The sequence below is a fragment of the Urocitellus parryii genome, chromosome 12 (genome assembly GCF_045843805.1).
Source record: "Urocitellus parryii isolate mUroPar1 chromosome 12, mUroPar1.hap1, whole genome shotgun sequence".
In the NCBI taxonomy this organism is placed as follows: Eukaryota; Metazoa; Chordata; class Mammalia; order Rodentia; family Sciuridae; genus Urocitellus; species Urocitellus parryii.
This window is the reverse complement of record NC_135542.1, coordinates 21,234,058-21,259,242: the sequence shown is the minus strand read 5'-3', so window position 1 is coordinate 21,259,242 and position 25,185 is coordinate 21,234,058. Positions and strand designations below refer to the sequence as shown.

At 49.7% G+C, this 25,185-nt stretch overlaps 2 protein-coding genes across 4 annotated transcripts in view; both read right to left on the bottom strand.

Moving 5' to 3' along the window:
- Nucleotides 1–463: 463 nt before the first annotated feature.
- LOC144249568 (ral guanine nucleotide dissociation stimulator-like) lies at nt 464–3,957 on the bottom strand. Its single transcript, XM_077791681.1, has 3 exons — nt 3,845–3,957; nt 2,756–2,870; nt 464–835 (listed from the first exon to the last, which is right to left on the bottom strand). The coding sequence occupies exons 1-3, from the start codon at nt 3,860–3,862 to the stop codon at nt 630–632; spliced, it is 339 nt and encodes a 112-aa protein (XP_077647807.1). The 5' UTR covers nt 3,863–3,957; the 3' UTR covers nt 464–629.
- Nucleotides 3,958–13,822: 9,865 nt separating this feature from the next.
- LOC144249671 (nephrocystin-1-like) overlaps nt 13,823–25,185 on the bottom strand; it is a 38,977-nt gene continuing 27,614 nt past the window's right edge. Inside the window, exons 6-9 of one of the 3 annotated variants that reach the window (XR_013342261.1) lie at nt 22,586–22,662; nt 21,279–21,378; nt 16,785–17,588; nt 13,823–14,009 (exon numbers count right to left, since the gene is read on the bottom strand). Coding sequence is in view for 2 of the 3 variants with exons in the window: in XM_077791807.1 (XP_077647933.1) it covers nt 13,914–14,009 (96 nt within the window). In the remaining variant the exon portion in view is untranslated. Of the gene's footprint in view, nt 14,010–16,784; nt 17,589–21,051; nt 21,379–22,585; nt 22,663–25,185 lie in introns of those variants that run through there. The other 2 variants (XM_077791806.1, XM_077791807.1) reach the window with 2 other exon arrangements.

The window sequence follows — 25,185 nt, the reverse complement described above, 5'->3', positions numbered from 1 at the left end:
ATGAGTGAACACATGGGAGGTGGTTGGACCCACCTTGCCTCTGAGTGGCTTCCTTTCAGGACAGGAATGTAGGGATGGGAGCCCCTGGCGTGGGATGCTTTGCACAAGGCGTGACCATGGGCTCTCTTTCCTGGCAAAAATGGCTCCACTCAGCATGGAGAGCACTGTCATTCCTGGTGGCTAACAACAGCCCTGGACCCCAGAAAGGAACCCACACTTAAGTTTTACGTCTGAGTGTGCGTGTCCTCGAGGAAATGAGGTCTCCTGATCCCAGGTGCAAAGGGGTAAGTCCTCTAACTCCAGGGGCCATGAAGGGACATCTGAGTTTCCCTTTTTTTGCCATCTGCCAAACTCCTAAAAACCAAAGTTCTTGCTGATAGAATGAAACATTCCTTCCTGTTGGTTTGGATGTGTCCTTTAGGAATCACTGCTACATTTAGTATACTCAAATCATCACAGTAGATCAGGTAACAAAAACATATATATTTTAAAATAATAATATATTAATGGAAACAACAAACACAGGATAGAGTAACAACTGTGTTACTAAACAAGGTCAAGGACAATGGCAAACTATAGATTCAAACTTTGAAGAAAATAGTAATCAATGTAAATATTCCTGGGCTGCCTCAGCCCCGCCCAGGCACACAGCAGCAGAATGGTTTTGCAAGCATCCTCAGGAGGGCAGGAGCCTTCTTTGCAGGACGAGAGGGAGGTTGAGGCTGGATCCACCCATCATTCTTTTGGGAGAGGCTCCTTTTCCTCAGCACAAAGTTGGATTTTTTGTGAGGATTCTTGGCATAAAATACGTTGGCCTCTGCTGGAATCCTCAGCTCTGGGGAGAGAGGGGTGTACAAAAAGAAGGTGGCACTCAGGAGGTGCTCCCTAGGACACGCCAACATCTGAGAGCCTGTGCCAGAAAAGGCCAGAGCCACACACCTGAGAGCTCTCCAATTCAGCACCAATACCAACAAAGACAGCCTCCACAGTCCTCCCTGAGGAAGAACTAGGCAGAGCACTTCAACAGACCTAATGTCTGTTCCTACCAAAGGCTTTGGACTCCAGAATATCTCAGGTCCTCTTGCATCTGCCAAAGCACACCACTAGGGTTTGCATCTGAAATCTCCCACAAAAGGCTCCTGTGCCGAAGATTCAGTCCCCACATGAGCCATCTTCACAGGTGGGTTTGGAGGGAAGCATTGGATGGTGAGTGCTCTGATGTCAACATGAAATTCTCATTCAAGATGAATACACTACTGGGGGGTGGGAGGGACTGGAAGAAAGGTTGAGCATGGTTGGAGTAAGACCTAAACAGGGTTGTGCCCTGGGCAACAGTACCTTGTTCCTGTTGGCTCCACTGAATCCTCATTCTCCAAGCAGAGGTCCTCCCTCTCCATCTTTCTCTCTCTCCCTCTCTGCCAGCCTCGTTCTCTCTCTCCCAGTCTATGCCTTTGTGGCAAGGGCTGAGGAGCTCTCCCTCCACTGCCACACACTAGAGCTTTATGGACAGCCTCAGTGCACAACCAAAGAGAAAGCTATGAAACCCAGAGAAAAGGCCTAGGATTCCTCCTCTGAGTTATTTTCCTCAAGTATGGCCACAGTGAGGACAGGCTGACCAGCACGGATACCACGTTAGAGCCATGCTTCTGCGTTGGTGGAGCCCGCCTCCATGTGAACCAGGCTTCTGAGAATGGAGGCCACAAATACTGCCCTACTGAGAACAATGGTTCCAAAGACCAGCAAAGGGACTGCTTCCCTCCAACATGGTGTATGGCCCAGTGGTGCCATGACCCCGAGTGGGGGAATACAACAGCCGCTTCTCCTTCCTCTGAACATGTGTTTCCTGTCGCCCTCCTCTAACCTAGAGCCTGTTCTCCATCCCTTCTGGGTTGGATGTGGAGATCTCTGCTATGAATTTCTTAGGCTACCAAGGCCCCAGACAGACTTCCTCTTCCATAGACTCTACTAACCTAACAGTAGGTTAAGATAGGAGACAAGTGATCCTAGAACTCATAGGGATGGTGGTCTTCAGGGTACATAGGCTGGGATAATGGCTGCTGTGGTGTTTGGCTCACAAAAACCAACCAACCAACCAACCAACAAAAAAGCGCTGGCATTATTATCAGATGAGCTCTGTGGCTAAGTGCTCAGGAAGCCCTCATCTGACTTTAGTTAGGGATCACAACCTGGCTATTGTGATCACTCCTTGCCTAGTGGACTCAGGTGCGTAAGACCATGGAATTTATGCAAAAACAGATGATTCAGGCTGTCTCCCAGGCTGTGTTTTCTTCCCAATTTCATCCTGTTACTGCTTGCTAGAATCCTGGCAATGCTCTGCCCAGGCAGTGGTTTTTTGGTCACACAGAAGGCTTTCAATAGTACTGCTTCAGTCCACAAAATGCCAGTTCCCTCTTTAGCCCATGCATTCCCATGTTCCTTTGAAACCACTCCTATCCCAGACCATGAAAACATACTGCTCCTGGAGAGAGGCTTTCCTCCTCACTCCTCAAAGATGTCAGCTTTGGATGCCTGTTCATGTCCAGGGGAGGGCACCTGGTGGGGAGCCGCAATATCCACTGGGGTATACTATTGGACCTCAAGACCTTCCACCAGCAGAAGTGCAGTTGGCTTTGTGCACGAACCCAACACACCTGTTGGAGTGTTCTTGGGGGTCAGAGACTACTCTTTGTTGCTAAGAGTTGACCTGAGTCCACATCCTGACCCTTGCTCTCTGCCATCTGATTGTCTCACTTACTCTGACGGCGAGAGATGATTTGGCCCAGCTCATAATCCTCTGGATTCTCCTCAGTAAGGAAGTGTAGGTCGAGGGCGCTGCGGATGACAACAGGAGCCCTATCCTGGCAGGTCACCTGGAGCAGCATGGGAGACAGGCCTTCAGGAAATGGGCCTTGAAGTGACTACTCAAGGACAGTGGGCAGGGGCATTCTGGAGGCACCTCCACTCTAAATACAAGTGCAACATCCATGACCCTACTACCTGAGGCTGACCTCCTGCTCATCGTGTGGGCTCTTCCCACAGGCTACTAGCCCAATCCTTGTACATAGGACTTCCTGGGCCTGCCATTGCTCTTTGTGGAGCTGCACTCCTCTCGGAGTGAAAGGACCCCACTACCTGCATACAGATGCAATCTCATCCCACAAGATGGGAGGAATGGGACAATAGCCTCCAAGATCCTAGGTCTGCCCGAGGATGCAGGCGGCATTGGGAATGGCCTAGGCACAAAACCTAGAGGCTTTGGTCTGGATTGCCAGGGCCAAAAACAGACCCAGGAACATGACCACACACAGGAGTGCTGAAAGATAGCCACGAGAGCTCCTGGCCTCCAGAGGCTCAGTGCTGGCTGGGATGTAGGAGGGCACCTCATCCGGCAAGGGTGGTCATTGGGTTACCTGGACATTTAGTGTGCTTGCTCCACATCCATATCGACTCTGCAGAGAGACTCTCTCAGCTCCTTGTTCAAGGAACATGGAGAACCTCCCACTGCTGTCCTCCTCCATAGACGTCAGCATCCCATACAAGGGAACCTGCAACCTAGTTCCTGTCCTATTCTCATCTGTCACCCATACCTGTCCCTGCCCTTCTGGACTGCATGCTGCCACCTGACACACAGACTCCCTCAGACATGGCAGTGGACAAGCTGCTGCACTCGCTCATCTCAGCTCCAGCCCTTCACACTGACCTCTCCCTTCTTGATTCCCATCTATCCTCCTGATCATCCAGAAGCTCCAAATTCAAGAGGGCATGAGTAGTCCATGGTATTGGACCAGTGTCTGCTCCCCACCCAGGTGTAAGCACCACGGGACACCCCTGCTCCCAGGCTTACCAGAACACTCTTGGCCATCTCTGGACTTTGTGTTTCTAAGTGGACACGAATTAAGCAGGTGTCTCCCACCTGCTTGTGGGAAAGCGGCCTGGAGGACTTGCAGGTTGATTCTGAGAACTGTGGGGGATGGAACATCAGCAAACCCAGAAACAGAAAGCCACCCCAGACTGTCAGTTGGCTCTATGGGCTTCCAGCAAATATGGCCAGGTGCTGAGGCTTCTTATTTCCTCAGGTCGGAGTGGAATGGCAGCACATGCACAGCTTGAATAAGGTAGGTGTTTACCTCCTTTCCCTTGACCTGGGGGCGTTTCCTCACGATGAAATATTGTATTCCCAGATTCATGGACAGACACACGAGTGCGTGGTCAGAGACCTTGATTTCTGCAGAGCAAAGTGGAGAGAATTGTTAGGTGGCACTCAAGGATTATACCACAAAACACCCACAACCCCTGAGAGTCTCCGCCAGGCCCATCACACTTTGGTATTTTGGGGCCAAGGCCCACTTTCTCTTGGCTGTCAGTTATCCTGAGCCCACTGTGGATCATGTCTCCCCACTGTCTGATTGTCCTACTTACTCTCATCCTCAGACATCATATACAGCAGCTCAAAGTTGTCCACATCCTCATGCTGCAACAAATTTTGGTCCAAGGCCCTGCGGATGAGGCTTGTCACCGTCTCCTGAAAGGTCACCTGGATCAGGGTGGGACAAATGTCATCAGAGAATGGCTTTTAGAAGAGCTACCCAGAAGACTGTGGTCAAACATTCAGGAGAAATCTCAGCTACATATACAAGGGCACAATCTTGTTATCCTGCTACCTGAGTGTGTCCTCCATATACCACCTGGGTTCTTGCAATGTGCTACTAGAACAATCCTGGTACAAATATCTGCCTGTACCTGCCATCTCCCCTCCCCCTGGGGAGCCACATTCCACTCATGTCAAAGGACCAAACTGCCTATGCACAGACACACTCTCATCTCACTGAGATGAGAGCAATGGGCCAGGGATCTGCGCACCAAGTGTGATCTGGGATGCAGGCTGCCTTTGTGGGTGGAGGAGGCAGATGCACTGAAAATTTGGGTCCTGACTGCCACGACACAAAACAGACTCAGATACAAGAGTGTGCACTTGAGTGCTTCATGATAGCTTTGAGAGGCCCTGGCCTCTGGAAGCTCGGTGCGGGTCTGGTTGTAATGATGTACTTGACTCAGCACTGGCAGTCACTGAACATGTCTCCTCTGCAGCTGGACACCTGCAGCATTAGCGTGTCTACTGCACATCCACAGAAATTCTGCCAAGAACCCCTTTAGCTCCGTATTTACATACATGCAAAGCCTAACATTCCGAAGCTTTGGCATGACCCCCCAGGTGATCCCGACCCCAAATTCCTACACCTAGTCATGCTAAGGAGGTTCTCTTCCCTGCCACCAGGAACACATCCCCTCCTACACATGTGACAAGTCACTGCCACCTCCTCTGCTCCAACTTCACTCATTGAGAATACCAAGTTCTAGGCACTGCAGCCTGCACCCTGGACATATCTCTGCCTTCATCTGTCCACAGCACTTCCGTCTGCACTTCTGGCCTGCAAAACCCACAATACACAGGCCCACTCACCACTGAAGCTGGGCATGCTGATGCTCTCCCTCCTCAGGTCAAGCCCTTAAGACGGACCTCTCTCTTCTTTATTTCCCACCATAGCCCTGGGGTTGGCTGTGTCTCCTGCCTTCCACTGTGTGGACACCCAGGAGGCAGCCCTGCTGTCGGGCTTACCGGGATGCGCTTTGTCTCCCTCAGGCTCTGTCCCTCTAGGAGGACGTGAACAACGCGGCTGTCTTCCACCTGCTCGCTGGAGTGAAGCAGTGAGGAGCTGCTACTGGTGACTTTTCTCATGCAGCACTCATTGCTTTGGGTGGCCTGGGGCAATGATCCTGCAGCCACTGCAGAGCTGCTGCTCACAGCTGCTGGGGTCCTGGATGCCACTGCCACAGAAGGTTCCAAGAACTGTGGGGGATTACAACATCAGCAAAGCCCAGCAACTGCACCCCACCCAGCCTGGCAGTTGGCTCTGTGGGCATTCTACAACATCCATCCAGAACCTGAGGTTCTTGTCCCCTTGGAGGATGTGGAGTGGCACCAGGAGTAAAGAGTGAAGAAGGTGGCTGTTTACCTCCTTTGGTTTGACCTTCAACGACTTGCTGGCATCTGTTTCCCTAAGAAGAAAGTCATAATGCACTCCTCCAATCAGGCCGTGATATACTTTCGCATCAGCAGGGACCCTCAGCTCTGGAAAGGCAGGGGCAGAGGCGTGGTAGGTGACACTCAAGGAATACACTACCCAACATCCCCCACAACTGAGAGCCTCTGCCAGCTCAGGTCTCACACACAGACCTGAGAGCCCCCAAATCCAGCTTCTGTTCCACCAAAGACTCCCCACTGATTAATCCCTGAGGACCCTCTATGCACAGGAGGTCCACTACAGGAACACCTTTCAAGGAAATAGCCCCTTGTACCCCAGAACCTCTTAGTTCATCAAAGACAAACAGCTAGACTTTGTATCTGGATTGGTCCCCAAAGACTCATGTGTTGAAGGTTTTCTCCCCACTGCAGCAATGATCACAGGTGGGTTTGGGGAAAAGCACTTGATGGTGGGTGCCTCCACCTTGACAGTGGACTCATCTACTCATACAGGGCTACACTAATTGGAGGGGTATGGTTTGGAGGTGTGTTGAGGTACTTAGGTACTCACCCCGGTCCGCCTGGCTCTCAGGCTCTGCCTGGCTTGATCTGCCATCTTCAACCTGGGCCAGCAGGTGGTGTGCTTGGTGCTCCAGGTTAAAGCCACTCAGGAGGAGCCACATGTACGGCAGCAGCTGCTGCAGACTCAGAGAGCCTGGAGGCTGATGGGAAGCCTCGGAGTAGAAGTTCACCCAGGTCCCCAGGAAGGAAGGTGAGGCACTGTGGGGAGGCAGGTGTGGAGTCAGCAAAACCCTGGCCTTGCCTTCGCCACGGCCTCCAGAGCAAACCTCTGACCCTACCCTCCTGAACCGTCCCTGGTTCTGAACACACCAGTCCACCTCAGGCAAGACACAGTGGCTGTACAGGCAGGGTCAGGACAGGTCGCTACAGGCAAAGAACCTTCAACGAAGGAGCGCTAGATCCATGGTTTGACCAGCTCTCCCCTCCTCTGGGCAGGCCTGACACTCTTCTTCCTCTTGGCTACATGCTCTCCAACCTGGAATGCACCTTCTGGGAGTGTCTGTCCTCCTGCCCACTCTTCTCGGGGCTCAAGAGACACCTCCGCCCCTGGCGTGGGCTGCAATGCTACCTCATTCTCTGTGAGCTCACTGAGTCCCCCTGAGTAGCGGTGGACCTCTCTTCTCCCATGAGTGCAGACCACATCTCTGTGGCCCTGGGGGAGGACAGGGAGGTGTGGTGTGGGGGGATCCATTATCCCAGGGCCTTCCCCAGAGGACCCTGACTCCACCTACAACTCCCCGCCTTACCCCTCCTACTGTTGAAGCCCCACACCTTACACTGCAGGCAGAACACAGAATTGGGGAGAGCAGTCTTTCCTCAGCCTTCCCAAGTCAAATCACCTTGCAGGTCCCTATTCTGGAAACAGGAGCCCACCCTCTTGACCCCAAGCCCATTTCATGTTGAAGTTGGTCCAAGGGTCCACCATAGTCACTGAACAGGACAGCGTGCAGTTATGCCTCATGGAGTCAGGGATGCAGTCCCATGTAGGATATGTACTCATGGCACCTGCGGTTTAGGCTGACCCCATGAAAAGGGACACAATGGCAATCATTTGCACCCCATTTTTCACTGAATTATGAAACGTGACTGGAAACGTGTCTTCACACAGTGGGTGCTTTCTCCATGTTCACCAGTGAATGAGCCCAAACTGCTGATTCCCACATATCTCTGGGTGTGGGAGCTGCCATGTCCAAAGCCCCTGTCCAGCTATGTCCCAGCTAGGACGCTCTGTCCCACTATGGAAACTAACATGTCTTTATTAACCCAAAAGTGCTTTTCCCAAGGCCCGAGTTTTGAGACGCCTCTGGCACAGATCTACGCCGTTCTTCACAAAGCCAACATCACACCAGAAAGACCACCTGGCCTCACTGAGTCCACCTGGGAATGAGCTCAGTGCACACCATTGAGCTGTGGTGCCCAGTGTGTGGGGACTGCTCCACGGACCTCTGTGGATCAGCTGGAGTCAGGATGGTTTCTCTGCCTGAGAGGGGAAGTTCACTGCCCTTGCAAGGCTGTGGCAGGCACCTCCAGGACTCCTCCCATTCGGGGCTGACATTCCACTATGAGTGTGGTCCTCTATCTCATTAGGTATCACAAACCTTTGGGTCCCTGAGAGGCACATGGCAGCCCCAAGACAGAGGCATGAGGGGGCTACACACTTGGGCTTGGTGGTCTGGTGCTTACCTTGGGAACAAGAGATCCAGCACCTGCTGGGTGGGGATGAAATCCCAGGAGATTAACCCCATGTTGCTGCTGAACTGTAGGTTCCTCCCACAAATGACAGGCAGGAGCTCATTCCTAAGCTGGTCCTGCCTGTAAGGTTCAAGGCTCTGAACCCTGAAGGGCTCCTCCGTGTTCTGATCATTTTCACCCTGGGTTGGGACCAAGAATGGTGGGTTCAAAATGGAAATGGTGACAAACAGAAAAATGACTTGTGCCAATACACTAGAGTCAAAGCACAATGGGACAGTTCCCATCAGTACAAACACACACACACACACACACACACACACACACACACACACACACAGAGAGTCAGAATAGGAGTCCTGGGCCATTCATCAGGGATCAGACTAGAGGGCCTGCTGGGCTCACCTGCCCTGTGCTACTCACTGTTACTCTTGAGCTCCTCTGCGACAATCGCCAGAGGCTGTGGCGTCTAAGACGAAGCCTCACCCAGTGTATCCACAAAAGGGCTAGTTGGCCCCCCTGAGATTCCTGGGAGCCTGAGGCTCGGCATTGTCTGCAACCACAGGAGAACATCCTTCTCCCTCCAGTGGCTCCAACCAAGTGAGCTCGGATGGCTTGGTCAGTGAAGTGGGTGCCTGGATACCAGGGTTCCATGTTCTGTTTGATCCATTGTCAAGGCAATGATGTCATTTCCTGTGCCCATACCTGAGCCTCTTTTCACATAAGACCACTTTCAAAAGCCCTATGGGCTGCTGATTTCTCCTCCATGCCTACCCATCTCAGGTGCGCAGGTGTTCACCAACAACTACCCAAACATCCCCACCAGCATCTGCCCTGCTTGGTGCCACTAGAGTTGCAGCTTGGAGCCTTCAAAAATGCATTCACAACCAGTCCTTCCCTCTCAGCATCTTTTGGACCCTGGTCCCATCATTGTGCAACTCATGGTGTGCCCAGTCTTTTCTGGAAAGTAGGGTAGCATCTAATCTCTAGGGTTTATTGTGTCTATTGGCCCATAACACCCTCTATTCTCTCTGAAACCAGAGATGGGACTCACAGGTGGCTAAAGCACAAATGTAGAGATGGGATAATCACAAGAAAGGGAGAGACAAAGAATGCACCCTAACTCAATCAGGCCTGTGTCCCACACAGGGACGTGGCCAATGTCCGTCCCATCGTGGCTGCAGTTCCCTCTCTACACCATGGCAAGTTGGAGGGGACTGAGATGCAGAGGCTGCTCCCCTCTGCCTTACAACTTCCCAAGGCTTCTCCTAAGATTTCAAAAGGGCCAAGTGTGTCTAGTGTTGGGGTCTCACAGAGACTCCGAGGTACCACAGCATCCTGCTGCCCAGAACCGGTTCACCCCTCACCTCAAGGGGGCTCAGCCTCTGGATTCATGGGAATTGAAGTGGGTACAGGTGATGGGATATCACCTCCAAGACTGAGTTATGCCAAGTCCATGACCCCTGTCTGCATCCCTGTCTCCAGCACCACTCCCCCCTCTCTCTTTCCTCCTCAGAGCAAACAAATCCATTTAGCAAGTGTGTCCTGTGATAAAGACATGACGGTCACCCATCCTCTCCTTACAAAAACACTGAGGCTCAGCCAACATGGATCCTACAGGGAACACAGGCATAAACTCAGACTCCGATCCTCCCAGCCGAGCCTCAGTGGAGCCTGGACTCCCAGCCTCCTGAGTCAAGGAAACAGAGGTTCCTAGCCGAGCCACCTTGGATGCAGCCGCACACAAACTGAACTCATCAATGCCCCTTGCTCTCAGTTGTGAGTAAGAGGGGAAGTGGTGTTTCACAACCCTGGACATCAAGTGCAGTCTCCAGGCTTTGGGGTGTGCCCTGGCCTCTGTCTATCTGCCCAGGCTCTCCAACCCACACTGGCCTCTTACCCAACCTCCTCCTAGGGCCAAACTCAATCCTGCCTCTCAATTTCTGCTGCCTTCCCCAACACACTGCTCCCCAAAATGAGCAGGGCTGGCTCTCGGTTATCATGCTGGTGCCAGCAGCAATGCCACCCCACTGACATAATTCTGAGTCCCAACCTAGGCACTCCAGCTGTCTTTGCCACACCTGGCCTGTTTGGGCTCTGGCTCTTGCTCTTTTCTTTCATGTGCATGTGTTTTGAGGTTTTGAGTTTCTCCCACTGCAGAACTGCAGCTGTGGCAGGGTAGAGCTCATGAGGGTGACATTCTGAGCCACATCCAATCCCATCAGGACTGTTCACTGGGGTGACTGCTGGAACACAGTGATGAGTGAACACATGGGAGGTGGTTGGACCCACCTTGCCTCTGAGTGGCTTCCTTTCAGGACAGGAATGTAGGGATGGGAGCCCCTGGCGTGGGATGCTTTGCACAAGGCGTGACCATGGGCTCTCTTTCCTGGCAAAAATGGCTCCACTCAGCATGGAGAGCACTGTCATTCCTGGTGGCTAACAACAGCCCTGGACCCCAGAAAGGAACCCACACTTAAGTTTTACGTCTGAGTGTGCGTGTCCTCGAGGAAATGAGGTCTCCTGATCCCAGATGCAAAGGGGTAAGTCCTCTAACTCCAGGGGCCATGAAGGGACATCTGAGTTTCCCTCGTCCTTCTTTCCCTCTCTGAACCCAGGGTGTCGTCACACTAACCACAGTTAGGACCCTGGCCTCATTCCCCAGTGAGGATCATTAGGCTCCATAAAGGACAGTCTCTAAGATGCTCAGTGGACCAACACCCTCTGCAGAACCCATAACCCTATTCACCCAAGAGGCAAGAGGATTTCTATTCAGGAAAACCAGGAAAGGGAGAGCCTTTCTCAAGGACACAAGGACATTAGTGGGTGAGGGAGTGATTAATGGATGGAGAACTATTTCCAACACCACCTTCCAGGAGCATATATGGCCCCCTGGAGAATTCTGCAGTGTGTTGGTGATTAAGGAGAATGTGTGAATTCAGGGGTCACTAGGTCCTCTCAGCCATAAGGAGGGAAACTGCCATAAAGGAACTAGGACAAGGGTGCGAGGAATGCTCACTGGTGGGAGATCGGAAGGAAGGAAAGTGTACTCATTAGAAAAGTGTTGCCTGAAAATTCTTAGCCAGCCAAAAGTCGTGCGAACTTGTGTGGGAAAAGAGTCTTTGCACAGTGATGAAGCTAAGAGCTCACATGATGGAACACAGCATCAACTGGGACCAAATCCAATATCTGATATTCTTGTAGGAAGAGGAGAGTCTGGACCCAGATACCAGGGAGACTTGGGGATACCAGCTATGTGAGGTTGGAGCCAGGGCGGGATGCCCATATGGGAACCACAGATCATGGGCAGCAATAGGAGAGTGGGCAAGGGCTGGGAGAGTTGGGGAGACAGTCCCCTTGAAACCTGGGAGGGGTTATGGCACTGGGACAGCCCAACACCTACTGTGTTGAGCCTCTGGAGCTCAACGGAAGACACTTCCTCTGTTGTCGGCCACCCAGTTAACAGGGTTTGGTTGCAGCAGCCTAGGACCCAGCTGAAGGTCTGAGCATGTTGGCCATGCAGGTTGGATCTGGACCACAGACACCCTCATCAGAGATTGTAGGGTCTCAGCCCTGAGGCAAGACAGGCACTAAGTCAGGCCAGGTGGGGAAACGGATAGGCACACACTCTGGGGGCTGGTGCCTGTGTTACTGGGAGCACTTCTGATCCCAATTCCCTGATCTGCTGCCAACACAGGCTACAGAGGAGGGTACAGAAACACAGACCACGGATCTGCCCCACTCAGTGGGCCCAGGCCAACACCACACCCAGCAGCCTCGTGCCATACCCAATGAGTCTCGAAGCGGCCCCCTCTTCCCATCCTGAGAGCTCTTCCCTTCCTCATGTGCCAATAGCTCCCTACTGTCACTGGCAATATCTACTCTGTGAGATGTCAACATCCGTGGGTACTGTTCTCTCATCCCAGGACAGTGTGGTCCCACACACCCTGGTGAAATGGGCCACCTGGAGGCTGGACCTGGAGGTTGTTGAGGCTGAATGGCAGCGGTGGTCCTCTGGCACTTAATATTATTTAAGTTAAAACAAAAACAAAAACAAAAACAAAAAACGGGTCTTGGTGCTCAAAAATGTTTGATTTGCATATTCTCATCCCCTAACCCCAATATTTTCATTATTTCCTCACATATGAAATCTTACTAGCATAAAGGTAATTTCGTATTAAACAAAGTGGACTGAAATAACATTGGTAAAAATAATCAATCACCATACTTTCAATTTTTGTTCTGCTTTCCTATTAGAAACCACTTGGATACAAGAGAACAGAGGACAGACTCATGGAAATGCTTGAAATGACAAGAAGCTCCCACTCAAGCTCAGCATTCAGTCCTGGACAGGGTAAGACCAGGCCACTTTGACATCTGTGCCAAAGAGCCTACCAGACAGAATCCTCTGACTGATCCCTGACTGAGCCATAGGAACTGGCTAGAAAAGCCTTCACATCCTCAATACATTCTTCACGTCAGAATACTTGACAACCATTGATATCCATCTCTCGTTAACTTGCTCCCCAGCCAACCATTCTTCAACAAATTCAAAGGAGTAACTCATGCAAGCACACAGAAAGGGGTGTTCACTACACACATCCATGTGCGAAAAAGACAACTGGTATTTCTTGTTTGGGCTATTTCAAATGAAATCCCTTCTGCATGACCTCCACAAACCAAAGGAAAATATTTGTGAAATTCCCACGTAGAAGACAAGATACACTTGCCAAGGAGGCAGTGGCAAGAATTTTGACACTCCAAATGTAGAGTGTGTGTTTAGGAAGCAGTCACAGTTTCCATGAGAGAGTCCCATGAAATCAATTAGGAAGATCCATGCTCTAGCCCTACCATGCAAGTGATGTGACTTGAAAGAGTCACTTAGTCTTAGTAACCATCATCACTAACAACTAAGTCAATGAATAAAGGTCCTCAGGTGCCAAGCTACAAAATGTGGGATGAGCATGGATGAGGATGGGTGGGAGAAGTCTCCAACTCTAACACAATTAGGGAAGGATGTGCTGACCTCAAGTGGCTGGGGGGCTGGGATCCTGCCACAGAGGGGGATTCCAAACCTCACATCCCCTGACCCAGGCCAGAAGACCAGGTAAAGTCCAAGGACCCTGGGGTGGCCCAATGGCAATAAAGGTCAAAAGGAACTAGGGATCTGCCTGGACCCTCAATCCCCTACTCTGAGCAGGGCTGCATGACGAGGCCAGAGGCCATCCACAGCAATCTGCCTTTACAGGAAAACTGAGGGACTGCAGGCTGCCTCTGGCTCACTGAATCAGGGTGGTGTTTTCATAAAGCAAGACCACTTCCTCACATTTGACCAGCAGCTCATGCGCTAACAGCACAATGGCTGGCTTGACCCAGGCCCTGAGAAATGAAATAGAAAATCCATAGCAAACACATCTTTAGCTCTTCCACATCATCAGGGGGTGTGATTCATTTCCGTCAACAAACAGTCTGAAATGGTGTCTAAACATGCTGGGGACTCACCTCTGTGTGGAACTCTTCAGGAAAAAGGGGATCAAATCTCATGAAGCAACTCTTCTCTCTTCTAGCCCATGGGCAATGCAAGGAACCTGCATGATACCAGAGGCTCACTTCTCTCTTCTCATGTCTTCTGGAAAGGATTCATTAATGCTTCCTTCAAGGTGAAGCAGAAGCCTGCATTCCCAGCTGCACAGAAGTGTCTGAGGGCACTGTCTCCCTTAAAACCCAAGAAGAAAAAACAGGTCATTAAACAGGCATATGGATTAGAGTATGTGATCAATGATCCTCCCTGTAGCCTTCCACATGACTCTCTTCCACATTCACAGAGCAATGCTTGGCCATTCTCAAAGACCAGGAGACCATGATGCTCACCACCAGGAAGTCATTAAAGGACTCCAACAGAGCAGCATGGATTGCAGAAGGTGGCACACCAAGGATCTTCAGCTCTGCTGCTACAACACAAGAGCTTAACTTCAGTATTGACTTTCTGCCACCTACCAAGTATGATATTAGTGTCAAGCACAACATGCAGACATGCCAGTAGCAGGTGACACCCCACATCCATTTACAGAAGTGGGCAACATCTGCATTGGAACAAGGAAGTATCTTATCCTTACTGATAAAAATCATAAGAAACAAAGAATAAAATGGATGCAAGACTTCTCCTTTCACTATTATGTAGCTGTTGGAATTCCCTATTAAAAAATACCTCCTCCAAAATAAAAAGTATCTCAGACATGTGTCAATTATTCAATGGATGCCATTTTAAAACTATGGCCTTTACTTAATATTTATGTATGCTCTAGCCCTGCCTAATGCTCTTTTAGAAAGGAGCACATAGAATTGGATCTTTGAAAATCTCACATTTGCTGATAAATATTACTGTCTATGTCAGACATGGTGAAGTGAAAAGTGGGACTTTGGATACTCAAAGAACACAATGTTGTGGGATTGGTGTCCCTGACTCATAGACAGTATGTGGTTTCTATGAAAGCCAGTGAGGGAGCAGAAGTAACGAGCGAAGCTCATTGAACAGATAACCTCAGGGGATACTGGCAAATAGGCCAAACTGAAGAACATATTCCAGCTAATATTGGTATTTGGGCTCCTGAGCCCAGACTGGCTGTTCAAAAAGGTGCCGACAGGCAGTGTTCAGGTACAAAATGTCTACCATTTAAAGGTGGGCAACTAGTTACACATCTGAAAAAATGGTCTGCCATCTTATGAATTTCATTTTAACAACAACAACAAGAAAAAAAAAAAACAGACAATTGTGGGAGGCCATCCTCGCACGTGATTTGACTTACCTCCCTGGCTGGGTGAGAGGCGCTCAAACACAGTTGTGTCAGAGCCATTCCCCACCCTTTCCCAGGTCCGAGGGCTTGTCCATGCAGAGGCGTGCCTGGCCACTGACCTGAAGACCCAATCGTTGTCCTTGACCTTGGGATGCTGCCCCCCTTAACCTTCACTGGATGGGATTTTCCCTTGAATTTTTTATTCCCCAATAAAAGCTCACTCCCTGCGTGCTCTCCCTCTCTCCCTAGTCTCTTGTGTAAACCTTGCCACCACATTAGGTGGCTAGAAGTGGGAGCTAGGAGAAGCCGACGCAGAGCTGTGTGAAAGGTAATGAGAGTCTTGTCTCTTTAATTGAAAACTCACTAGCAATTTCTTATGAACTGAACCTTCTTTCATGAAGCTCGAGCTGGTCGCAAGGCAGAAACAATGAGACATATAAAGATAAAACCTTGTCTTCACCAGGACGCCTAGAAATAGGTTTTATTCGGCTCATGCAAATATCTTTCAATAAAAATTCTGATTTCTGAAGGAACCCATTCAATTTTATAATGCACAGATCACAAGGTTTTCTATACAGAATATTCTCTACTTCTTCTTAAAGCCTCACATAGAAAATGTCTCACAGGACATCTGAGGGGAATGACCCAAAGGATGAGAGAATGGCTGGAATCGTTCTCAAATGTGCCCATATAGCCTAAAGTGTAAAGGCATCTAATTGTACTCTAAAACAATTATGAACCTATTTGGTCCATTGTTAATAAATATCACCACTTTAACACTTGAACCAAATCACAGAAAATTGGAAACAGATGATCATTGGCTTTGATACCTTTACTTCCATTTCATTACCCAGAGATGATCAACTCTATCCTTCAAATGATGCAAATTTATTACAGAATGCCTAAGATCCTGAGGATATATTTTGGCTCAGCCCATGGTATTGCTTCATTATTTTATTATTTTGTAAGTAATAAAATCTAACTTCATGTTGGATAATATATTCAAGCCATGAAAATATCATCCAACATCATTCTTCCCATTAGCCCAATTTCTGTGCATGCTCACTTACTCTTTAGGAATTTTACTAATTATCTGAAGGTTCTAGAGGACCTGTTAGACTCCTAATGGACAAACCATCCAACATACTCCAGAGAATGTACGAGTGCCATAAGAAGAAAATAAGGTCAGCCTACAGCAATGGGCAGCTGCCTGCCCTTGGCTGGGAGGAGCACTGGCGATGGCACCAGGGCTGCTGGGCAGCAGAAGCCTCCACAGCCCTGCAGGGAGCCTGGAGCACAGCTCTGCAGAAACATGCTCAGCCCTAGACAGATGCACATGAGTTCCCATCACAGGCTAGAGTGTGACCGTCCCAGGTGCATGCCTGTCATGCCAGCCACCAGGGAGGCTGAGGAAGAGGAACATTTGAGGTCAGCCTTGGCAATTAGACCTTGTGGCCAAGGGGGAAAAAATTACAAGGGTCTCTGAGGATGGAGCTCAGGTAGGTCACTTGCCTAACAGGCTCAAGGACCTGGGTTCAATCCCCAGAACCACACATACACCAAAAAGTGACCTTGGAACATGGTTTAAAATGATGGGTCAGAAGGAAACAAGAGAGGGCTTTTAAAGCGAGGACTTAAAACAAAATCCACAGGTGCAACAGGAAAAGGAGACACAGAGTCAGTGACACCTGAAATACCTGGGCGGGTCTGTCTTTTAAACCGCCTCCTGCTCCCCAGGTCACACTGGGCTCCTCAGTCGCCCTCCCCTCTCCAGGGAGCCTGCAGGTCAGGCCACCTCTTCTCCTCTGAGGTCCATGGTGCAGGCCACGCTGCTGAGGCCACCGCATCCTGAACAGGACCCTGCAAATCAAAATCCACCCAGCTGTGAACAGCAGCTCCGCCAAGGAAAAGCCCTCAGGTGAGAACCTGGACAGCGGGGTGGGCGCTGTGGGGACCGCCCTGGTGGCTCCAGGGGACAGGCAACCAGGGACCAAGGCTCCAGGGCGGTGGCAGAGTCCTCCAGGGGTCCCACTCTCCTGTGGGCGAGTAGACCCTGGCTGCTCCCAGCCAGCTCTCCCTCCCCCACCTCTAGGCGGGAGCAGCCTCAGCCCTCTTTGAAGCCACTCAGGTTCCCACGTCTACTCCTGACCTAGGACTTGAAGACTGTCAGCCTCAGTGCCTCATGTGCACCCAGCAGTCATGCTGCGACTCCAGAGGCTGTTCTGCCCCAGGCCCCCATGGCCTGTGTTCCAGCTGCTGCTGAGTAACAGTGGTGGCTGTGTTGTGCAGGGGAAGGGTGGAGCCCTCCTTCCTTCCTTCCTTCTCACCCCCTCCTTTGCTGTTTGCTGCCCACCTCCCTGTTCATCTGTCTGGCAGGCATGGCACTCCCACAGTGGGCACGCCTTTCCTTCTGGCACCTTCCCACTCCATGAGGCAATGCTGCTTACCTTTTTTTTTTTTTTTTTAAATTCCTTTAGAGAAACCTCCTGATTTTTCCAAACCTAAGATGGCCAGAAAGTTCTGTGTCACCAAAGGTTAGCTGAGTTGAAGAAGTAAGAACATATCCTCTTGACCTCACACGGGGACCAGCAGTCTCTGGTGGCAGAGGTGCTGTGATTGGGGTGAATGGGCCTCAGGTAGGCCATATCCTATTTATTTTTAGCAATAATATAACAGCATTAAAAGAGAAGAAAAGAATGCATCAAGGAGAGTAACTAAGAACAGAGTAGGGACAAAGAGCATGAGAAGAAGATTAACATTAAACAGGGATGAGAGGTGGGAGGGAAAGGGAGAGAGAAGGGAAATTGCATGGAAATGGAAGCAGACCCTCAGGGTTATACAAAATTACATACAAGAGGAAGTGAGGGGTAAGGGAAAAATAATACAAGGGGGAGAAATGAATTACAGTAGAGGGGGTAGAGAGAGAAGAAGGGAGGGGAGGGGAGGGGAGGGGAGGGGAGGGGGGATAGTAGAGGATAGGAAAGGCAGCAGAATACAACAGACACTAGTATGGCAATATGTAAATCAATGGAAGTGTAACTGATGTGATTCTGCAATCTGTATACGGGGTAAAAATGGGAGTTCATAACCCACTTGAATCAAAGTGTGAAATATGATATATCAAGAACTATGTAATGTTTTGAACAACCAACAATAAAAATTAAAGAAATAAAAAAGAATGCATCAAAAAGGCAAAGGGAAGTCCATTTCTAGCACCGCCACACACACGTGCACATAGCTTGCTTCTGCAGGCCAGCACTTCTTGGTGCTCAGAACTCAGAGTTCAAATTCGGAGCTTCCCCTCCCCTAAGGGGCTGAGAACCTGATCACTGCAAATTGAACCCTTTGTACAAGAGCTCCAGAACGAGAAAGGTAATTCCTATTTAACCCTGAGAGAAGGCTAAACAATATAGAGCACTAAGTTAGATCTGGAATAGCTCCAGAGTCAGAAAGCCAAGCCTTAGGGAGCCTGAGACACCTGTGTGCTCCCTGCCACATTGACAGCGCCCCCTAGCCTGTCCCAGCCCAGCCAGCTCGCTGAACAGTCTGCTGGGCCCCTGTGTAGGACCCTGGAGCTCTCTCCAGGGAGCACGGGTCTGCCCAGCTTCATCCTCATTTTCAAGGTCTCCTGACACCCACAGGCTACACTCATGTAAGACTGTGGGCTGGGGCAGCTAGGGCCCTAGGGGACAATGGGCTCTGAGACAGATACTGGGCTTCCTGCTCTTGGCGCTGCTGCTCCACTGTTCTGTGCTCGCTGGCGTCCTGGAAAGACCCCTCCTGTCTCCTGTGAGCAGAGACGTGGCTGAGCCAAGTTGGAGCTCGTAGGCAGGGCAGGTGGGGCTGGAGGTGGATACTCCTTGGAAAGAGAGGAGAGGGCTGCAGGTGCCACACTTGCTCCCTTCTCTCTGTAGGTAGCAGGATGGGTGGCGAGGATGCCCAGTTGGGTCAGTCCTGCCTTTGCCCCTCCAGGTTCTCAGGCAGGGCAGCCACATCCTAAAGTTCGCATCCAGCCCCTGACCTTGACCTACGTACACAGCAGCCCATGGTCCATGGCTTTGGAAAGGCCTAGGGCCTCTGGCTTCACTGCCATGGCCTGCTGTCGGTGAGCCAGCCTGTCCCTGGGTCACACCAGCAGGGTGCCCAAACCCACCCTTAGCATCACCAGGGGCGCACACGGCAGGATCCCGCCATGTGCAGAGGCAATGCCAGGACAACACTCAAGTCTGGGTAAGTGGCAGGGGCGGCAGCAGCAGGGCTCCTGAGAGGCATGCTCTGATACCAAAGGTCTGGGTGCCCGTGTGCACTACACTCAAGCAAGAGCCTCAGTCCCTGAGGTTGGGGACAAGGACCCAGGGCCCTTCTTAGTAAGCCAACACACAGAAGAGTGCTCCTAGTTTCATCCACCCCCTGCACCACAGTCAAACCTGACCTTGAGATGGTGAAAGGACCTAAGAGCTAGTATCTGGAGCCACAGAAACTGCCGGAAGCGCTGTGCTGACAGGGCTGCGTGGGTGCCCTGGGCTCCCGGAGGAGCGGCTGGCAGCAGCACAAGAGGGAGAACTAGGCCCCATGGGATCCGGCTGGCCCCTGACAAAGACCGCTACTGTGCTGCTCTCCTCACACTGGGGAAAAAAAACACAATTTTCTGAGGAAAGATTTGCCAAAAAAGGGCCACGAACATCCAGGAAAGAAAAAAGAGGCAGGGCAGGTAAGGAGAGAGATGAATCCCCAGGAGCACGTTATTAACAGTTACTGAAAGACTCAACACCGTGTGTGATGACAAGCACCTGTCAGCTCTGGAGAAGGAACAGGGGATATTTAAAGCAAGGCCCTGACCCAGGGGCGGAAGCCACCACTCAGGCTGCTTCCCCTGCTGCTCCCCAACCTGCATCAGGCTCACCGTCTCGTGTCCCCTGTGTGACCTGGAGGAAGGCCCTCTTATCCCTCCAATCGGTTAACAACTGTTTTAAATTCCTCAATCCTACCAGCTGCGTTGCATCTCTTCATTTGAACAAATTTCAGGAAATGGCACCACGTATCTATCTGGTGTGCACTGACATTTATTTGGATATAAAATAATTATGATATAGATAATTATAGCCAACACCATTGTGTTTCCCTATAGCCAGGGACTATAAATATGGACTAAGTGTTTTATATACTTGCTTTCAATTAAACCTCATTACAGCTGGAGGGAATTGATATTGCTATTATCCCCATTTTAAAGAGGCAGCCACTGAAACCCCGAGAGAAGGTTACATGACTACAGGGCATCCAGTGAGAACTGGAAGCTCTGGGATCTCCCCAGGAAAAGGCAAATGAAACCATGGTGAGAAACTGCTGTTCACTTTTTAAACTGGTCTAAACAGAAAAATCATACCATATGCTGCCAAGAACACGGAATCACTGAAACACGTGCCCAGTGAGGGTGAGAGGGTGTTTATAGCACCTCAATTCACACTAGCCAAGCTATGGAACCAACCTAGGTACCCTTCAACAGATGAATGGATGAAGAAAATGTGGTATCTATACACACAAGAGAGCATTACTTAGCCTAAAGAAGAATGAAACTATAGCATTTGCCAATAAATGGATGGAACTGGAGATTATCATGCTAATTGAAATATGCTAGTCAGTCCCCAAAAACCAAAGGCCAAATGTTCTCTCTGATATGCAGATGCTAACGCACAATAAGGGGAGGGGAGGGAAAAAGAAAAGTTCATTGGATTAGACAAAGAATATGAGGGGAAGGGAGAGGGGCTGGAAATAGGAAAGACAGCCAGAATGAGTGGGACGTCACTTTCCTGTGTTCATATATGAACCCCCGACCAGTGGAACTCCACACTATGTACAACCACAAGAATGTGAAGTCGCACACCATGTATGTAAGATATGTCAAAATACATTCTCCTGTCCTATAAAACCAAAAGGAATAAGTAAAAAAAGATTTCCCTGAAGATAGGCCCAGGCATTGGTAAGTCTCATTTGTTCAAAAGTAGCTGAAGGATTTATTACCAAGTCTGTCACTTGAGCTAAGTGGTAAAGAAGAGTAAATGATGCTAAGCTTTATTATTTTTCTATTTCTCTTCTGCTCTTTGGCAAAAATAATTAATGGGGGAAAAAGTAACTGACAAGAGACAGCCAAGCAGGGGGGACCCAAGGCAGATGCCACCTGGAGCGGGACGCACCTGAGCATGCTCCGTGACCTTTGGGTGAGAGACCTCAGTTTCACCAGGAGTTGAGGCTGCCTCCGCATGGTCATCATCTGCTGGAAAACACTGCCTTGCCCTGTCAAAACAGAAACAGATCCATATCTGTCAGCGCTCAGAACGGGCGTTTGGTAAGACTATAAAGTGAGAGGTCAGCACAACTGGTGGTTACAGCAGGCAGGAGGCGCCCACATCCCTCCGGCTGTCAGAAGAGACCTGGCGGTGACAGCAACCTGGGGCCTCCCTACAGCACCCCCGGCCACTAGGGCAGATAGCCGCAGCAGCACGCAGGGAAAGGGGGAAGGGCACATGCGGCCCCAGGAAGAAGCACCTGCACCCAAACCCCAACTCCTTCCTGTTCCAAGGAGGAGAGAGCCTGGCACTGGGGCAGCAGCCAGGGTTGGTGTCCTGGACCACACAAGGACGGGAGGGCTGAGGCGTGCGAGGGGGCTCCAGCCGTCAGCCCACAGCTCCCCGAGGGAGGGCCCATCTGTGCTGCCCTCCACTCCCTTCCCTGGTGTCCCCTGGCCAACAGACATACTGACGGGTGCTCCATCTTCCTGGAGGGTGGCTGGAGGGTGAAGTGGCATGCATGTCACGATTTCAATGCCTACACGCCCTGACCCTGAAATGGGCCATCTCTGAGGCAGCCGGCTTCACTCACTCTGTACCTGCCACAGCATCAGCTCAGCGTTCAGCGACAGAACTAACGCAGGGCCCCATTTCTCACGATTTTCAACATTATAGTCTTACACGTGCTACCAAAATAACAATCACTTAGGTAAAAATGACTAAGATCACATCACCAAATGGCACATCTTAAAACATGTGAATCCAAGTAGAAACTGTCATGCTTACTGGAATATGGCTGCCTTCTCTGAAGCCTCTGCCATTTGTTTCATCTTTAAGGAAAAGGAGGTGCCACGGTTTGGATCTGAGGTGTTCCCCAAAGGCCCACAAATGAAAGGCCTGGTCACCAGCCTGTGGCACTGAGGGAGAAGGTGTGGGACCTTTAAGAGATGGGGCCTTATGGGAGGAGGCTAGGACACTGGTCAGTTGAAGATACTGGACCCCAACCCTTCCTCTGAGTCCTGGCAACCATGAGATGAACAGGCCTCCTCTGCCATGTGCTCCCACCATGATGTCACAGGCTCAAAGCAACGGCCAAGCAATCATGGACGGAAACCTGCGAAGCAAAATAAACCTCTTTCTTCTGAATTTGATTATCTTAGGTACGTTGTCACAGTGACGGAAAGCTGACAGAAGGCAGCGCACCACTGCAGTACCTCTTCTGGACACTGAAGGGTCCACTTCAACACCTTTTTCATAAGGAGTGCCACCATTCAAGAAGAGCTCGTAAGTTCTGTGAAGGAATAACACACTATGATGGCTGCGCATGGCGGGCCTTCCGTAGACACCCGAACCAGAAGTGAAACATTTTTAGCACAAATGTATTCATTCTAATTATGTCTCATTGATGAGTGAGAATGACAGTGTTGACCCTTCCATGGGGTGTCATCTCAGCAAAGAGACTCTGTCCCAAGCATCAACACAGGAAATGTACTTATATGAAAATGAGAAAGACTTTTGTTATTAACATGGGCCTGGGGCTGTAGCTCAGTGGTAGAGCACTTGCCTTGCACACGTGAGGCACTGGGTTCGGTCCTCAGCACCACATAAAAATAAACAAATAAAAATAAAGATGTTTTGACTTGAATGACTTGTTAATAGCAAGTAATTACTGTTTTTAAATGTGTTGAATCAATATTTGAAATTAAGCCATTCTGAATTTACATGATTTTTAAAATAAAACAGTAACACAGATCGTTGTAAAATGTTGGAATGGGGGCTGGGGTTGTGGCTTGGAGGTAGAGCACTTGCCTAGCATGCGTGAGGCACTGGGTTCGATCCTCAGCACCACATAAAATAAAAAATTAAAATATTGTGTCTACCTATAACTAAAAAATAAATATTTAAGAAAAATGTTGGAATGGCATAGACAGGACACGTGAAAAGTGAAAAATTCCTCTGTCCTTCCCCCTAGTTCAGTAAGTCTCCTGCCCTGTCTTGTCACCCACCCTGTGACTCCCCGTGCCTCACAATACACATCAGAATGCTTCCCTATCGATCGAGCTCCATCTCCTAGGAAATAACTGGGACCTCACTTTGCCAAGGTGGAATTTTGGATGTTTCCTTATTTTTTAAAGAATCATAAGAAACTTGAGTTTCTGTATTCACTCCTAATAATGGGGCTCCCCTCCTGCTCCGGCTAGGATGAGGCTAGAAACTAGGGTTCAGTGGTAAGGAGGCTGTGCAGGGCATGTTATCCAAGTTAATCCTCACCAGGAGCTTGTGGGGTAGGAATTATTCCCCCAGATTAAAGGTGGGGGGAATTTGGATACTGTGGCGCATACCTCCTGTTATACAGGCAGTGTGGGACCCAGCACCCTGAGTTTCTGTAATGACAAATTTAGAATCTGATCACTATCCTACCTACTGCTTGTCCATCTGTAGCCCTCGGTGAATGTCCTGTTTATATCCTAGACTTAGATCTTTATTTTCCCCATTTAAAAATTCATATGAGCTGGGTGAGGAGGCACATGCCTATGACCCCAGTGACTTGGGAGGCTGAGGCAGACGGATCACAAGTCAAAGGCAGCCTCAGTAACTTAGTAAGGTCCTAAGTAACTCAGCGAGACTCTGTCTCAAAATAAAAAATAAAGAGGGCTGGAGATGTGGCTCAGTGGTTAAGCACCCCTGGGTTCAATCACTGGAACCAATAAATAAATAAATAAAAATTCAGATGATCTTTTACTTATTAATTTTCAAGGGCTCTTTTTACGTTAGGGCTAACAACATTCCAACTTTGTGGTATGCATGATGATATTTGCTTCTAGCTTGCACTGTGCTTTTAAAGTTTAAATTTGCTTACAGGAGGGCTGGGCCTGAGGTAGAGCACTTGCCTAGCAAGTGCGGGGCCCTGGGTTCAGTCCCCAGTACCACATAAAAATAAATAAAGGTATTGTGTCCAACTACAACTAAAAAATAAATATTAAAAAAACTGCTAGAATTTCAATGTCCTACACAGATTCACAGAGGACCTGGGGACCCTGGACTTAGCTTTTGCACTGTTTTCAGCATGGTGGAATGTGCCAGTACTTCAGGGAACAGTCCCAGCAGGCAGACAGTGCGAGCATATTCTAGAACATGTCCTATGTGTCCTTCTCCCTCTCTGGGTGAGAGTGCGTGTGTTGCTTTCGTACACTACTTTATACAACACTAAAATCAACATTAAAAGCCCTCACCCCAAAAGCTGTTGACATGCCAACAGAACAAACCTGAGTTCCTTGATTCTAAAAAAAGAACTTCTACAAAATCACACAACTGCTAGGAATACACAGCGTACTTACTCTGCTGGTATCTTGTATTGGGAACTGATCCCCAGGGGTGCTTCACCACTGAGCCACACCCCCATCCCTTTGAATTTTTTAGAGACAGGGTCTCACTAAGTTGCTTAGGTCCTCTCAAAGTTGCTGAGGCTGGCTTTGAACTTGCCATCTTCCTGCTCAGCCTCCTGAGTCGCTGAAATCACAGGCCTGCCAATTCCCTTTTAACTGGTATATTATAAAGTGACATTTATCTTGCGCCTGACATACATTGCGAATATAAGAAATTCCAAGTTCAAATAATATTCCCAGGTCTGGAGATGAAGAATTGGACCTGATAAAACAGTCGCCATGGAGCAAGCATGGCAAGATGCCAGTGACCCGGAACGATAAAGAAACGTGGGTTACTGACCACAGTGCACAGTGGGAAGGGGCGGTCTGTCCTGTCCAAGGCACAAGGCTTGTGCCTCTGCATTACCACAAAGGACTTTTAAGGAAAG